The sequence below is a fragment of the Calonectris borealis genome, chromosome 1, assembly GCF_964195595.1.
Source record: "Calonectris borealis chromosome 1, bCalBor7.hap1.2, whole genome shotgun sequence".
Lineage (NCBI taxonomy): Eukaryota > Metazoa > Chordata > Aves > Procellariiformes > Procellariidae > Calonectris > Calonectris borealis.
In genome coordinates, this window is record NC_134312.1 from 94,861,718 (window position 1) to 94,879,835 (window position 18,118).

The 18,118-nt window shown below is 39.7% G+C and overlaps 1 protein-coding gene across 1 annotated transcript in view; it reads right to left on the bottom strand.

The window, feature by feature from the left end:
• Positions 1–18,118, bottom strand: part of TOMM70 (translocase of outer mitochondrial membrane 70) — a 28,066-nt gene that overhangs the window by 3,699 nt on the left and 6,249 nt on the right. The window contains exons 2-10 of the mRNA XM_075167919.1: positions 11,444–11,617; positions 10,017–10,143; positions 7,337–7,446; positions 5,318–5,466; positions 3,952–4,159; positions 3,218–3,352; positions 1,924–2,031; positions 1,107–1,223; positions 144–241 (exon numbers count right to left, since the gene is read on the bottom strand). Of these exons, the coding sequence (XP_075024020.1) occupies positions 144–241; positions 1,107–1,223; positions 1,924–2,031; positions 3,218–3,352; positions 3,952–4,159; positions 5,318–5,466; positions 7,337–7,446; positions 10,017–10,143; positions 11,444–11,617 (1,226 nt within the window). The remainder of the gene's footprint in view (positions 1–143; positions 242–1,106; positions 1,224–1,923; positions 2,032–3,217; positions 3,353–3,951; positions 4,160–5,317; positions 5,467–7,336; positions 7,447–10,016; positions 10,144–11,443; positions 11,618–18,118) is intronic.

Genomic DNA, 18,118 nt, shown 5'->3' on the forward strand with positions numbered 1-18,118 from the left:
GTATAAATACATTTAACAGCACTAAGATGTTTTCACGAAGTTATTTCTCCTGGCTAAACTTCTAAACAAACATTCAATTCAGGTTGATTCATCTAAATATCCCAACTGCCCTTGACCAAAAGGATCGCAAACTCAATACATACCCTTTATGAACGTATGTAGTGGCATTGTCTGGCTCAAGGTCAATGCATTTATCATACATTTCATCAGCCTTGCCAAACTGCTGTTGATCAGTTAGTGCCTGCATCAAAAAAGAAACCTATATGTCAATATGCAACCAAAACATGCACTCTGTGCTACGCTAATTCTAATTAAAACCATATTGACGATGTGAGATTGGATATAGCTCTATTATCATAGAGCAGGCCAGGCACATCAGTTACCAGAGTTAAGTTTCAAAATTGAGGCTTTTTAGAAGAAAGCTGCTAGGCTTTAAGTGCACAAATTACTGATCACAGTACCATCTGTAACGGGAGATCCACAAGCAACATGCTAAGTGTACTGCAAGTAAAAACCATTCTAAAAGTCTGTACCTGCGAGTCTCAACTTCGTCCTTTTCCAAATATACTTCTTTCAAAAGGAAATGCATCCATATTGCCTATCTACTTAAAATCAGAACATCTCATGCTTCGTACTAGAACCAGCAGTAGGTTTTCTTAGAGAAGAAATTACAGTCTCTGTTACAAGTGTACTCTGAACATCTGTACTAAATTCTGTTTGACCAGTACATGTCATTTGTAGCAGAACGGAACTGTTACCCTAGTCCCACTCATTTAACTCCCAAATTACCTACAGAATCCCTGACATCCATCAAGTAAGATGCCACACACACGCAGGAATTCAAGGGGAAGCGTATGCCAGACCTCTGTCTCCGAATAACCACCCTTGACTCTCATCACTTATATTCTGCTCCACTAATTCCCCTTCTACTTCCTCTACCCCAGAACACCCATACCCACAAATTCAGGTAGCTTATTAAAGACAGCATGTGTTATCTCAGAACTTATTCTCAAAAATCTTCATATATTATTTGAAGAAATGTATGTTATCCAAAATAAAAGGTGCAAGAGAACACAGCATTTTCCTTAAGAGAGAGAAAAATGTACCTGAGCATAGAGTGCATAGCCTTCAGCACACTTTGGAAATTTTTTAATGACATCTTCAAAGCCTTTCATGGCTACTTGCACAGGCAAAGGATTATTTCCTGTATAAGCTTGGCGATACTATTCAAGAAAGAAAAAGAAAAAAAAAAAAAGAAAAAAGGAAAAAAATGAAACACCACCACAAAAAAAAAAAAAAGGCTCATCAGACCTCTACCCACTTCCCCAAGAGATACATACATCATAACAATTACAAGTTCCAGAAGGTGAGGTGCCTGTACATCCTACCAAATCTGTTTTTAGGAACCTACCATGTGTCCAAGTCTCTGTAGAGTGGACTTGGAGAGGAGAAAGAGTGAAAGAAGGAAGTCATAAGGCCTGGTAGTTGCCAATAGCCTCCCTCTATTTCAAAAGCCTAGAAATTCCAAGCCTAGAATTCTTCCTTGTTCACACCATGCAAAGCTGTCCTCAGAAGATTCCTGCATGCAGAGGCATTGTACTAGCTTCAAATAGTTTGTTTCCAATTTCTTGAAGATGACCATTTTCTACAACATTAAAGCTTTATTTAAATCAATTTTATGTGATACAATTAGAGTGAAGATTTGTGTTCCTCTACCACAAAACACAAAAGATGACCTACTGTTTGAACGACGAACACCTTACTCCAACTGAAGAAACCGTTGCATTATTTCTTTACCTTATTATTAAAAGATATTGAGATGTTTGTTGCCCTACTTTTCCATTAAATTGGAATAAAACAGAGAAACACAATATGTTTTCCAGAACTCTTTAAAAAGAAAAAGCACACCAGCATGTTACCTACCAGAGCAAAACATTTCTGTGCTTGAGCCAAGGCAGAATCCGGTCGCAATCGGATACATTCATCGAAGTCTTCCACAGCCTCTTCAATTTGGTCAAGCAGGATTTTCAGCTAGCCAGAATGAAAGAAAATCCTATTTCTGTATTTAATCTGTGCTTCAGACACTTAAGTGATAATTCAATTAGCGTCAGTTACTCGTATCATCTCCAGGTCAGTTTTAGAACTGCCTAGAAACCTACAAACCCCGTAACTAAAAATCACTGCCATAAAATAACAAAGCCGCCAGCGAAACTTTGGCTTCATACACAAAAAGGCAATGTCCATGTGTAGGGATTGAGAATGCTTGTATTTTAGACTGATGCCATTACTGCTTTAGCATTATGTCCAGTCTCCAAAACTATGCCGTATTTTCTCAAGTTGCTTTGCCTCGCTGTAGTTAATGCCTGTGGAATATTTGGATGTTGAAACATTTTGGCTTCCCCAGCTTGCATTTCAACTTTCCTTTTTTTTTTTTTTGACAGTCTCATTCCTCCACAAAAGTGGAGCTCACTTCATCATTCTCTTACTTTACTGTGAAGCTACTGTAAAATACTAATTTTCCATCTGCAGAAAACTTTCATTCCCTTCAATCAACACATAACACCATTCTTATTTCTGAGCACTACAGAGATCTAACGGAATTCATGGAGAGAGGCACTTGATCCGTGGAAGTCTTCCTTACGAATACGACTTAGCATATCTGCATATGGTAGTGTTTCCTTTCTTCTTCCAGCACCTTTTATATTACAGTTCTGTGGAAGCAGGCCTCCCTAGGTCTAGAAATTAGTCAAGGACACAGCAGCGTCGCAAGCCAGAGAGGGATGAGCTGAACAGATGCAAGTCTAGGCCACAGTGCTGCAGATGCTGAGTTATCAGGAACACACGTTACATCCGCTGTAACAAAGCTTCCTTCTACGCAGATGCTGCTCTGCCATATCAGGCCCCTTCACAGAGCAGCTTATATCTGCTGTAAATATATATAAGCCCTCGTACTTTTAAGTCAGAGTTCGTATTGATAGAGGGCTGAACCTCTGTCGCTCTGTGTTCTTTCCTATAGCTACAGAAATAAACTGCTTCTGCCTGCCCCAAACCTGCAAATTAGACTGCGTGTTTATTCCGCAACAGTTCCAAATTAGGAGTTCATGTTTTTCTGCCACAAACAGTATAAAGTATCTCCGATGACGTACTGATCTTTATTTTTCTTTTAGTATATACTGAAATATTCAAGTATTGGGACAAAATCTCTAATGTTTCTTACTTGTCCTCGATGGTGGTAAACATCTGCATTCTGAGGATCAATATCAGCAGCCATGTTAAAGTCTTGAGTGGACAGCACAGGCTGCTGCTGCTGCATATACATACTTCCTCGTTTGATCAGAGCATTAGCTCGGAGCTGTAAAAAAAGTTCAAACAAGCATCAGCCACTCCAACATTCCTCCAGATTTAAGGCTTTGTTACAATTACAGTAAATTTTCATTTGACTAGTTTCTTCTACTGATAGATTTCATTCATTCTAAGCAGGAATAAACTTCATATTGACTCTAAATGGATCAACTCCCTTGCTTAATTTCAAATATGTCAGCCTATGCTTCCATCTCAGTGGATTTTCAACCCCCCAAAAATCCTTTATAAGACAGGTTCCCTGTGCTTACAAATACATCAGCGTTTTTTGAAGCAGTTCAATATGCAAGTACAATTAATGTTTTTCTCTTATCTATGGACTGATTTTTCAGACTGGATAAGCCTCCAATTCATTAAACTTCCTCTGTTCTTTGGTTTGTACTACTTAGCATAGCTATCTCAAAAATCAACAAGCTTTTGAAAAAACGGTTTGTCAGGAATAAGAAGATAAAACGGTAAATAAACCAGAACGTTCCCATTAAAGTATCTGAAAACTTGGAAAAACAACTTCTTGAACTATACTGCAAGTTTATCATCTAACTTCTACGTTTTCTCAACCCAAACTACAATCCAGCTGTGACAGATTCTTACCTTCACATTTGCATCTTCCATGCTGATGACCTGATCTAGGTCTGGTTTGGCAGCATTTGCATTGCCAATAAGTAAGTAGAAAGTAGCTCGCAGAAGCAAAGCTTCGGCCATGTATTTTCCCTTTGCTTCAATTTCTTTTGTGCTTTCACTGATAATTTTGTCATAGTTCTCTTCTTCCATATATTGTTTTGCTCTCAAATAGCCAGAGCTGTAAATGATGTAAAAACAGTTGTATATATACATGCATTCACTGAACACTGCAATTTCAATTCAGATTTTTCATTACATCATAATAAATACTAACTTTTGCTATACTCAGTTACAACACCAGCATAGGTAAAGTTAGAAATATTCCTGGATGGAGCCATCACAGACTGAAAACAATTTAGACAAAGAACGGCCAAATTACATTGGAAATAAAGAAGAAAAACGTTTTGAACGAATGAAGGTCTTGAACTTGAGCTTTATTTATCTCTTGAAATTTTTTTTTCACATAAGGACAGCGATAATCTCTGCCTTAAAACAAGAGGGCCGGGATGGAATTCCAGGTCAGAAAAGTGAAATATTAAACCCAGCAATATGCAGTTTATATGTGGAAGAAAGGATTTCGCAGCAAAAATTACAGTAAGCACTGCCTTGTCCTCAGCTAAGTGTCCTGGATTCAGTGAATGTGCCCGTAGATCGGGACTATCTTACTTTAAAAAAAAAAAATCCTAACGCTGTTTGCAATGGTTTCCATGCTGACAGCACTGATATCTTCCAAAAATAAACTGGAAAGCAGCATAGTAAGTTAAAGTTCATGTGGTGCTCAAGCTCCACTCAAAAAAAAGAAAAAGCTCAAGCTTTTCTTTGTCAGAACAAACCTCTCATTTATGTGCGATTTGATTCCAGAAAGATAAAACACCCTTTCAGCCTCAGTTGCTGTAAATTCATAGTTTGCATTAACAAAGACCCTTTTCCTAGCTTGTCTTCTCCTTTCCAATCCAAAGACTAACTTGCTCTCTTCCTTGGAAACTCTCCTTCAGTATAAAACATTCCTTTCTCCAGAAGCATCATTCAGCACTCTCCAGTCCTCCCATCTCCTAAGATTTACTATGATACCGTAGTAAATATTCAGCATATCTTCCCAATCTCATTGTCCTTCCTCTGTTTAGTGGATCAAAGCCACCTACAGTTTGGAACTAGTCAGTCAGCTTTCATAAAGTTTCATTTTTAATACTGATCTCATTTCATAGGCTCACTTTACCACAGGATTTCCCATGCCAAGTACTATAAAAACAACAGCAAGTTACACTGAGCAGAATGTCAAAATCACTGAAAACTAGATTCCAATACCAAACAATTCCCAACTGTACTGTACACTCACTTTTCTTTTACTTCAGAAGCCTCTCCCTCCTTATCCTTATCTTCATCTGATTTCTCACCCTTAAGCAAAGGTTGGGAGATTATATCATCTGTGAAAGAACTGAAGTAGGATTTAATGAACTGTGGTGAGGGCATCAGAGGCTCACGATTCTGAAACAGAGAAATGTAATTTCAAGTCATTAGATGGTAAGATCAGATGGTAAATATGGAAATGGATAGACAAATGTGACTATAAAAAAATTCATTCATGAAAGAACCAATGTATGACTTTCTGCTATCTCATTTGATAGTCTGATATTTTTGATTTGACAGTTTGACATTCAGGGATTATTTAAGCTTCAGATCACAACACAATACCCACCACCAGTAGAAATAAAGTGAAGATATTAAAGAGAGGAGGGAGATAGTATCTTTCTGCCTGTGTGGCTAGAAATGCGGATTCTTAGGATATCAAAAGACATTGGGTAGATGTACTAAAGCAGTATGTGTGCACATAAATTGGGTTAAAAATGCAAGCTGGCAGTTTAAGCATGAGCCTAAATTCAAGTAGATTCTGAATGGCAATTTGCCCTTTTCTCCAATTTGTCCAAGAGAAGCTGCTGTCTATCGTTACAGTGAAGACTAATGAGGCAATATCCTAATTCTATGTGGAGCTTGGCCCAGATACCACACATTTTACTTGAAGTCCCAGAAGTAACACCTCTCAGGTACAAAATCCTTTCTACAGCCGAAAAATATTTCTTGCTCAGAATGAACACTGCACACAAGAATTACAACTCAACTTCTCCTGCAAGAAAAGTCTGAATGCACTCTTCTGAATTTCTCTATTAAGTCCTATCGTAGTACTGCCTATTTGAAGCACACCTATTTTATGATGCTACCACCACCACACTAATAGCACAATCATTTTTGTTACCTCGACATCACACATGTATGTGAGTTTCTATAGGAAAGAAATTCAGCATCTCAAAACCAATCTGGATTTCTGTACTTCAACCATCGCCACAAACACAAAGCAAGAATGTTTTAATAACAAGTGAGAATGTTTTAATACTTGTCCCAACTTTTTTGTAAACCTACAGCCACTTAAAATGACTGCTCCTGGTACCCCTATACTTCCATAGTTCTCTTTTCTGCAGTTTCCAAACATTAACACAAAGACATCTGAGTGCCAAAACAGAAAAGTGCAAGTATGAGCACCTATTTACAGAAACGGAACAGAAACGGAACAGAAACAGCCTGCGACTGAGTGTCACAAGTAATCGTGGTAGTTAGGAGATGAAGACGAACTTCTCAAGACAGAATCAGGAAGTCTGACCACTAATAAAAAGATGTGACTTCACACTGCATCATTTTTCTTAAGCAATGCTTTTTTGCTTTTCTTCTTCTTTTTTTAATTTAAAAAACCCCCCAACCTTAAAACAGTATTATTTTGCCACTTTCTAAAATGCAGGAATTCTGCTGTCAACTTAATCTTTCCTACTTGAAATTTCTATTTATAAACCCAAGAATAACCTGGGGAAAAAGCCCTCAATCATCATTCTTCTCATTTTAAGCCATTCATTACATATGGAACCAACATATTTACACATTTTCAATTATTATTTATAAACCTTCCTCAACACACATACCTAACTCAGCCACCTGATGTGCAACTGAACATTTGGCTACTGCTGTTCCAACATACCCTGTTTCCATTATGTTGCAAGTCCAGAAAAGCCCCGTGTAAGGCAGCACACCAACTTAGGTGTCTCCTGAATGTCACAATAAATTTGATTATTAAAGGGAAACAATTGTTAGAAATAGGCCTGTCTTCCCTACTGAGGTTTCAAAAAGTTTGTACAGGTCCCAGAGGAAAACATCAATAGTAGCTTTGTACAAAACCGTTCGTGTCGATTCTTACACTTCAGCAGATGAAGACAGTGACTGGCTTACAACAATTGCCAGAATGCTAACAAATCAACATTTCAACAACCAGTCAGGTGAAATCAGAATTTGTCAGCAATATCACAAGTCCTACCTTGTATTTCTCTTTGGCCTTTTCTTTTCCAAGAAGTTTAAGAACTTTATCAGCTAATAACATACTTTGCTGGTTTTGGAAGGCTTCTAAAATGCAGACTGCAGTGACATCTAGGAAACAACACACAAAAGTGAGATTAAAGACAAATTCTGATAGTCACTGGAGTACACTAAAATGCGTCACTACTACGAGTCACTGTCAAACTAATAAACGTCCTCCTCAAGGGTAAAAGCCTCTTTTTCCAGTTTGCTGTATTTACCATGTTTTCCAAGATACAAATTTGTATCCAAAATGATCTCCTTGTGATAAAAGGACTTCATGACAGTGAATGAAAGAAATTACATTTATAAAAATAGTATCTTCATGTTTTTATCTAGAGACAAACACACTTAGATGAACAGTGAAAATGTATACCTCCAGCAGGGACTTTCACTATTTTGAAACTTTGGGGATAGTAATTACGTTCGTATTATGTTCGCATTAAAAGTGTTAACATAGCTTCTCTTCTAGGACTGATCCTAATTTTCTACTTTTAAAATTCACATTCAGTCCAATCACAACTCACTTCTTCCTCAGTTTAAGAAATCTTCCCATATTATATCTCAAATTTTTCTGCTCACCTCTGTGACTTTGGAATGGAGCAAGTTTAAGAGAAATAGCTTGCTGGCCTATTTAAAGTGCTAGCCCATATCATATCATTTTCATTCACACATAGAGCAAATTTTAACCCATTGCTGCCTGAACCATGCTTTGCAGTGTGAAATGCACTCTTATGATACCATTATCATTATTTCTCTGGATCCTCTAGTTAATGTAATACTACCACTGATTTTTCCTATTTAGTTTTCACTTAAACATCAGTAAAGATGAACAGACTTTGGACTTGAAATTCAAACAGTGTTTTGTTTGAATACACTTGAAAAGCAAGCGTCTTACTCTGGAGTTTAAGTATAGTTTCTGTGATTCTACACTCTATAGATACTATTACGCCATCATTTATACAGAAACTCCCCAACTCCGACATGGTCAAGAAGCACAACAGAGTCTCTGGGAAAACACGCTACACCCAGAAAAGGTGTGAAAGAGAGTGTGCACTAACACTGTTCTATACCACCTTAGCAGACACGCTTCGCCCAAAGCAGGCAGCTGTAAACTAGTGCCTGAACTTGGGTGAGGCAGCAACGTCTTCCCAAATTATACTGCCAGGAATCATTGGAGGGGTTTTTTGCTGGTGATGGTGGGTTTTTGGGGGGTTTGTTTGGTTTTGTTTTCCTCCACTACATGCACATACCCTACTTCCTGGGATTTTACTAGCCATACATGGTTGGCAGGTAAAAGCAGTATTGTATTAGAAAACTGGCATAGTTCAGAAAAAGCAGGTAATTTTCAGATCTGAAAAAACTGCAAGCTAAAAATCAAACACAAATCAAGGTTGAAAATAATTGCTACAAACATTACTGCTACTAACATTAAAAAGGAGTTACATTTAAAAGCTATCCTACCATGGCAGGGACACTTGATCTTTCTCGGGGCTTTTATCACCTGTCAATTTATCACAACTACATAAGATTTAGATTTTATCTCTGGAAGTGCAGCTGTTGGTCAATTAGTGATTGCAAAGGACTACACTAAATGACCTAAGTAGTCCTTTTCTAGCTACTATGGTCTCACAGGGCAGAAAGGCATTCTGCCAGCAGATGAATAAATAGATAGATAAATAAAATTTCCACATCTTATTTACCTTCTGATTTAGCAGACCTAATTCTTAGCTGTTATACATAATGAAACTAATTAAACAGTTAAATTTGCCAGTCAGAGCACTGCCTTATTTTCTGTCCTTCTTTGATAATAAGCACAGCTGAAAATTTCATTTGCCTTTTAATCTTACATCACCAGGAATGATTTCACCTGATGAAATTTAAATGGGTCCTTTCAAACAGTGTCCCTTAGTTCAAAAGTGCCCTCAGACAACACACCTTACTCATAGTACTCCTTAATTTTCATGGCTTCTCAGTCACATCTTCCTGACAGTTCAAAATGTATTCTGTTAGGAATAGTATTTGGAAGGATTTGACACAGTAGTTTCTGCCAACTACACAGTGTTAATAATAAAAAATGTTTTTTTTTTAAAATCTGTTCCAATTTTCACAACAGAAACGAAATGCTACTGAAGCTGTTTTCCCTTTAATGCCTGCCAAATGCATTTAAATGACTGTAATACTCTTTTTTTCTGACTATGTATTTCCACCTGCAAATTCCACCTATGTATTTCCACCTTGGTTTCTGTAATACTACCATTTCTCTAAAACAAACAGGGAAGAAAGTTTGTTACTGTATGGAAGTAGAACGACTGCTGTCTGCGTTATCCACTCAGCATGTTACACGAATTCTGTTCTAAAATATAGGGAGTTTCCTGGAAAAAGAATACCTTGAGCAGCTGCAGTAACATCAGTTTCTCAGCAGCTATTTCAGATCTGAGGGGATGACAGCTTGAAAAACAGAAAAAGGTTTCTTCTTACAAGAGAAGAAAATCTATTTGCAGTAGCTATAAATGGTTTTAAATAAATAATTCTGTATTACTGTAGGTACAGAAGTAAAAACAAAACAATCCCAGAAGTTATCCTCTCCAAAGCGCCTGTGCTAATTCCACTTTTAAGTATACACATCAAGAGACACTTACCTTCTAAACATTCCTTCTTATTGTCTAGCTTCTCATGAGCTTTTGCGCGCCTGAAGAGAGCTTTTACATATTTAGGATTAAGCTCAACAGCCTTTGTGCAGTCTTGTGCCACTTCTGTCCATTTTTGCTGTGGGTAGAAAACAACACAATGAGAGACGCCCTACTCAGCTGCATTATATTAGCTTTCCACTACCAACTCCAGGGTCATGCCCACCTAACAGTAGCTGCAGTTCCCAGGGCTCTGGTTCTACCTGGTTGCTTCTATTTCTGCAAGTTTCTCAGTAAGAAACTGCCAGGCACCACTGGAAGCCACCTGCACCAGAAGAGCCACAAAACAGAAAAGGAATTCCTACAGAAAACCGAAACCAGACATTTGTACGAAGCGTATGGGAGAAGATGATGAGTTTATGTGAAGATGCTTGCAGGAGGTAACATTGGGACTGAAAGACTAGTACAAAACAAATAGGAGAAAAAAGATGAAAACATAATGAAAACCAACAAACAAGTTTAACGAAGTGCTAAAACACTTTTTTAAAAAAAAAATTCGTTATTTCAATTTACTATGCTATGTTACTACAAAGGGATGATAAATGAATATGTAGGAGTAGAGCTGGTCAAGGGTATTAAGAATTAAAGATCCATTTATCTGCAAAATTGATTATTGAAACAGGCTTTTCTAATAACTGAAAGAGAGGAACCACATACATTTGGGATTTATTATGGCATGAATTAGTGTTATAAGTAGTATTTGATTAGACAAGAACTGTTTTATCTCGCCTCTAGTCTTGAAAGTTAGATTTCTCTAATCACACAGTCTCTCACTTGATACTTCAGACTATACAAAGCCAATTTTTCCACTCCTTTATACAGCTCACCAACTTGACCTATTGATAAATAAATTGATAAAGCAAATCTATTGATGCCATAATAAACAACACCGGTTGACTTCTAAAACTAGTATCAAGTATACTCAGCTATCAAGTAAATGTTACTTCCACATGTGCAAAATTTAGGTCTTGGGCTTTAGCAGGATTTCTGTGGATTTTTGTTTAATTTTTGAAGTAGCATCCTTCCAAAATATTTGGCCTTTCACCCAACAGTTAAAGAAACACTCCAGTAGAGAGAAGCAAAATTAACTTATATACAAGAAAATTGTTCCAGAGGATAAGAAATTAAAACCTTGTCTAACAAGAAAGGGACACATAAGAATTACATAAGATAGACTGAGAACAGTTAACAGAAAATAATTTTATTTATATGTGGAAAAGTTATGATGAGCTAGTGAAAAATAGCTGGAAGGAATGGCATCTTCTTGTGAAGGCAGCAGATATCACCACCTGGGATCTTTCAGTGGACAAAAGTGACAAAATACACAATTTATAACACAACTTTTTAAAATAATCATACAATTATCTTTAATTTCTTACCAGTTGTTCATAGGCAGCAGCTCTATTTTGATAGAAGGTAGAAAGATCAAGGTTTTTCTCAGGAGGGCACAGGCTGATAGCCTCAGTATAACACTGAATAGCTTGCTCATATTTTCCTGCTTTAAAATATTTGTTTCCTTTGTTCTTGGCTGCTTGGGCTCTATCAAGAGGGCTCTGAAAAAGAAAGTGATAGGTCAGTTCAAATAAGAAAAACATCACCGCACACAAGCTATGCACTTAAGGTCTGATCTTCAAAGATATAAAATGGATCTGAGTAGTAAACTCTAGCCTAGACTCCTGAAAATCTCAGTCCTTCCATCCCCTGGAAAAACACAACAGATTTTCTTTTGCAAGTATATCAGATAGGAGACAAACTTTTCAAAAGATTCACTACAATGGTATTAAGCAATGCAGTGGTTTCTCTTTGGAAAGCTAAACAGGTTTTAATCTTCTGTGACTGGTGATCAGAAGAACCAATGAGATAAGTTATTTCTCCAAAGACTAAATATGTGAAGACAACAAAGCCTTCAAAGCAATTCAAATAGGAAAAGTTTCCTACTGAAATACATGTAGCCTACAAGACCAGCGCTGACTCAACAGACTATGAATTAAATATGGAAAACACTTTGTGGAAAGACCTACTCAGCAAGACAAATAAAACCTGTAGCGAAAACAAAGCTGTTTTGCCTTCCACACACTAGACAAATTAACTAACTTTACAGCTAACTCCTCTACAGCTTCACACAATCTGCTTCATCCAACCGCTAGTACAAAGCGCTGGACCATCACAGTCTGTCATTGTTAGCAGAGGATGTAAAACTTTGCTAGCTGGCCTGTGGCTCTGCTAAATGCATCTTTACATTCTGCACTGCCTGTTGATCATTTGCATTTCTGCAGAAACCAACATTGCTACCTGTAACCCCTAGATTTACAGCTCAGTTACCAAATGTGGTTTATAAGGAATCAGATGTAAAAAGCCTCTCTTTATCAAAGGGGTATGACCCACATTCAAGAAACACAGAGCTGCAAAAGATCCTAACATTCATCTTCTGGATTTCTGCTCCTCCTTCACAGCCTAGCTTCAAGGATCAACATTTTGGGGCAGTTCAGGCTAACCTGCCAGACCAAAATGAACAGAGGTATGAGCACACATGCCATCCTACCAACCTCCCTGAGGAGGGAAAGAGGTTTAAGGTAGTAATGCCTTCAAATATAGCTGCAGGATTCACTACATCTCACCTGTTGAATCACACGCACTGAAAAGATCATCTAGGATTTGCTAACAATTGAAATGCTGCTCTTTGACCATACTTCTGCCTCCTCTCCTCCCTTATCCACCACCAGCATCAAACTACACCCAGATTGCTGTAAGACAAACTTGAAAGCATTTCTGCATTTCATCAGCCTGTTTCCCTTAATGTCTGCTCATTTCATGCCAGTCTGATCATTCTTAGCCTCTAAATGATGTTTAAAACTGAAAACCTGAGGGCAACCAGGAGCTGCTGTACAGCTTTTTTTAAGGCTGCTTTCCAATCATAGCATGAGGGAACCAGCTAATAGGTGCCAGCCTTAGTTCCTACAAAAAAATAGGCATCCAAATAGAACAAAAGTATCCTACAGGCACTCTCCTGAGGAGAGACTTAACAGTGAAACCATATAAGGGAGAGAATTTCTTAAATATCCCTATTGCTAGAAAAGCTCCTCTCTCACAGGTCACCAATCACTGGGATTATAGGAAATCAATCTGCGCCATCTCTATTGTCCACAGAACATGATAATCTGCATGGCTTTTAGATTTTTGGTTTTTAATGATTTAAATTCAAATTGATAAAAGATTAACTTCACCCCTTTTCATACACTGTGTGTAACTCTGTGGATACACAAACCAGAATTAGAGTGCAAATGTTTTTACTGAGAGACAAGTAACTGTGTATTTGAGAAGTTGTTTCTTTAAAACTCAACCCAAGTTTTAAAAGGTTACATTTACTTCAAGTATGTCCTAAATTTAGCTCCCAATACAACAACGCTTCTCTTTTAACTAAGGAAAGGGTTATGCATATGCAGCAGACAAACTTAAATGCATGAAAGTCAGCTTGAATTTTTCCTTCTGCATTTCTACAGCAAACCACATTAGAAATGTCTTTGTGAAATAATCTACAAAATTCAGCGCTGTTCCAATTTACACAAGATGTGGGCCATGTTGTAACATTCAGACCTGTGTTCCCAGTATGAAAATTATTTAAAACTGCAGAGATTAAGCCTACACTACAACTAGATTACTACTTTATGATCACAGCCAATTCCTTTGGCCCAGGGATCTATTACCCCAATATGCACCTCAGGCTGACCAGTCCATCCGCTCCATCCTATGCACTCTGACAGCTCTGCAACCGCAGTCCCTGCATAAAGACACATGCTACAGATGAGGACTACTGGATAATATCCAAATGCAATGGCTGCTCCAGTATCAGGTGTGGGATAGGATTGTAACTGGAAGCAAGAAATCTGTAGTTCTGGGGCTGTCATTAGTGCCCTGCTGGTTCTTGAGAAGCATGAAGTCTTCAGGCAAGCCTAAGTGCATGCAACAGGGACCAAAAACTTGAGAGAGTATGGGCATGATGCCACAGGAAAACCCATTAAAATTAGTAACTCTGCTTTCACGGTAAGCTTTGAATAACAGTAGTAGGACCACAGACCACACAAGCAACTATACAGAAATGAATCATCAAAGAGATGCTAACTTCATGGTTACTCTCTGCCCCACGCATTGCATGATGCGAGAAATTTGGGGGTAGGGAGTCAGGAGTTACAGCACAACATGCTATCATGTAATAAAGTGTCGTGGTTTAACACCAGTCAGCAACTAAGAGCCACACAGCTGCTCGCTCACCCTCCCTTCCCCACCCCAGTGGGCCAGGGGGAGAGAATCAGGGAAAAAACAAAAGTTAAACCCTAAAAAAAGTTAAAGAGATAAAGACAGTTTAATAGAACAGCAAAGGAAGAGAAAATAATAATAACAATAAAAGAATATATAAAACAAGTGATGCACAATGCAATTGCTCACCACTCACTGACCAATGCCCAGCCTGACCTCAAGCAGCGATCACTGCCCCCCGGCCAAGTCCCTCCATTTTATGTACTGAGCATGATGTCATATGATATGGAATACCCCTCTGGTCAGTTTGGGTCAGCTGTCCTGACTATGCTCCCTCCCAGCTTCTTGTGCACCTGGTAGAGCATGGGAAGCCAAAAAGTCCTTGACTTAATATACGCACTACTTAGCAACAACTAAAATATCCATGTGTTATCAACATTATTCTCATACTAAATCCAAAACACAGCACTATACCACCTACTAGGAAGAAAATTAACTCTACCCCAGCTGAAACCAGGACAGTATCCACCCCTTATTCTATACCATCTATGTTATGCCCAGGTCTCACGCTTTCTAATACATTCCAATTAATCACCATTTCTTTTCCTGTCTTTTGATATATATACACAGATATCATTCCCTTAGTCTATGGGCCATCCCTCTAAAATGTCCACTGAGTTCATTTAGTCCATGACTTTGGGCTCCATCTGTCACAGCAGTCTTTCAGGGCAGGAGAGATGGTGTGTGTGGTGTTGGACTGTTGCATGCTGAAGCCACTTCTGGTTCCATCCCTGCTGCACTTTGCTCGGTTTCATTAAAGTTCATTCTTCATTAATCTGGGTGATTCTTACTGTAATACTGTTGATATGGCATACAGCAACCATAGAAGTGATGACATACAGTATTATATACCAGTTAACATCACACAATTCAGTTCATTGGTTATTTTCACCCAAAATCAAATCCCCTTGAGGTACACACCAGACTTCCCCATCCTTCCGCATCACCCACCAAGCACTCCCAGGTCCTTGAGCAAAAGCAATCCCACAAATGGGCTTTCCTTTGCCCAAGGCAGGAGTAACCCACACTGTCTTCCCCAGCATATTTTTATGTGCACTACAGGGACTTTATCCCCCTCTACAGCACATAAGGGTTTTGACTGGGCAGGGCCAGCTCAAGTGACAGATCCCCTACTGTTGACTAGCCAGGTGGCTTTTGCTAAATGCATGTCCCAATGCTTGAATGTCCCACCACCCATTGCCCTCAGTGTAGTCTTCAGCAGTCCACTGTATCTTTAATTTTCCTGGAGGCTGGTGCATGGTAGGGGATGTGACAGACCCACTCAACGCCATGCTCTTTGGCCCAGGTGTCTATGAGGGTGTTTTGGAAATGAGTCCCATTGTCTGACTCAATTGTTTCTGGGGTCCCATGTTGCCATAAGACTTGCTTTTCAAGGCCCAGGATAGTGTTCCAGGCCATGGCATGGGTCACAGGATATGTTTCCAGCCACCCGGTGGTTGCTTCCACCATGGTGAGCACATAGTGCTTGCCTTGGCGGGTTTGTGGGAGCATGACATGCTCAATCCACCAGGCCTCCCCATATTTATATTTCAGCCATCACCCTCCATACCAGAGAGGCTTTACTCACTTGGCTTGCTTGATGGCAGTGCATGTTTCACATTCACAGATAACCTGTACAACAGTGTCCATGGTTAAATCCAACCCTTGATCACGAGCCCATCTATATGTTGCATCTCTTCCTTGATGGCCTGAAGTGTCACAGGCCCACCAAGCTATAAATAATTCACCCTTATGTTGCCAGTCCAGATCCATCTGAGCCACTTCAATCTCAGCAGCCTGGTCCACCTGCTGGTTGTTTTGATGTTCTTCAATGGCCCGACTCTTGGGTACATGAGTATCTACGTGACGTACTTTACGGCCAGGTTCTCTACCCAGGCAGCAGTATCTTGCCGCAATGCGGCAGCCCAGATGGGTTTGCCTCTTGCACTGCCAGTTGCTCTGCTTCCATTGCTGCAACCACCCCCACAGGGCATTTGCCACTACCCATGAGTCAGTATAAAGTACTGGCCATTTTTCTCATTCAGCAATATCCAAAGCCAGCTAAATGGCTTTCACCTGTGCAAACTGACTCGATTCACCTTCTTCAGCAGTTTCTGCGACTTGTCATATAGGACTCCATGCAGCAGCCTTCCACCTCTGATGCTTTCCCGCAAGATGACAGGACTCATCAGTGAACAGGGCATACTGCTTCTCATTTTCTCACAGTTTATTATACAGTGGGGCCTCCTCAGCACGCATCGCCTCCTCCTCTGGGGATATTCCGAAATCTTTGCCTTCTGGACAGTTTGTGATCACCTCCAAGATTCCTGGGCAACTGGGGTTTCCTATTCGGGCCCGTTGTGTGATCAGTGCGACCCACTTACTCCACGTAGCATCGGTTGCACGATGTGTAGAGGGGATCCTCGCTTTGAACATCCAGCCCAGCACTGGCCGTCGGGGTGCCAGGAGGAGCTGTGCTTCAGTACCAACCACTTCGGAAGCAGCTCAAACCCCTTCATATGCTGCCGATATCTCCTTCTCAGTTGGAGTGTAGCGGGCCTCGGATCCTCCGTAGCCCCGACTCCAAAACCCCAAGGGTCAACCTCGAATCTCCCCTGGTGCTTTCTGCCAGAGGCTCCAGGTAGGGCCATTCTCCCTGGCTGTGGTGTACAGCACATTTTTTGCATACCAGATTGATCTCATGACCAATAATTTTATCATACCATAAGCCAGAGTTACACAGTACAGGAAAGCTGTAACCTTAATCCACTTCCCAGAGGTGATAAACAGCCCATAAACACCGATAAACAGTATATACAGCAAGTAAGGTGTTAAATAACACAACTCTGAGAAGAAATACAACAACTTTGAGAGCAAATAAATCAACATCGTGACCAGCAACTACTAAACTAATACAATTAATTATAACAGATTTGTTTTAACATGCTCTGGTCAGATCTGTGGTTATCTCAACCCTTCGTGCCCCACGTTGGGTGCCAAAAGGACCGTCATAGTTTAACCCCAGTCGGCAACTAAGCACCACACTTGCTCACCCTCCCCCAGCACCCAGTGGGATGGGGGAGAGAATCGGGGGAGGGGGGAGTGGGGGGAAGGTAAAACCCATGGGCTGAGATAAAGACAGAAGAGAAAATAATAATAATCATAAAAGAATACACAAAAGAATTGATGCACAATGCAATTGCTCACCACCTGCTGACCAATGCCCAGCCTGACCCCAAGCAGCGATTGCTGCCCCCCCGGCCAACTCCCCCAGTTTATATACTGAGCATGACGTCATATGGTATGGAATATCCCTTTGGCCAGTTTGGGTCAGCTGTCCTGGCTGTGCTCCCTCCCAGCTTCTTGTGCACCTGGCAGAGCATAGGAAGCTGAAAAGTCCTTGACTACTGTAAGCACTACTTGGCAACAACTAAAACATCAGTGTGCTATCAACATTATTCTTGTGCTAAATTCAAAACACAGCACTATACCAGCTACTAGGAAGGAAATTAACTCTATCCCAGCCAAACCCAGGACATAAAGTCAGCAATAATGCCCATGGCAAGAAAGAAATCAACTTTTTTTTTTTTGTTCATGCTGCCTTAAACTAGACTCCTAGCTCTTAGATGGTTTATCTCTGCAACCTTAGTCACACTGTTCTGCTCAGTACAGTCACTATAGTCCTCAGTATGCATGCAATACACCGTTGAATTGAATGGCTGCCATTTTAAATGCAAAGG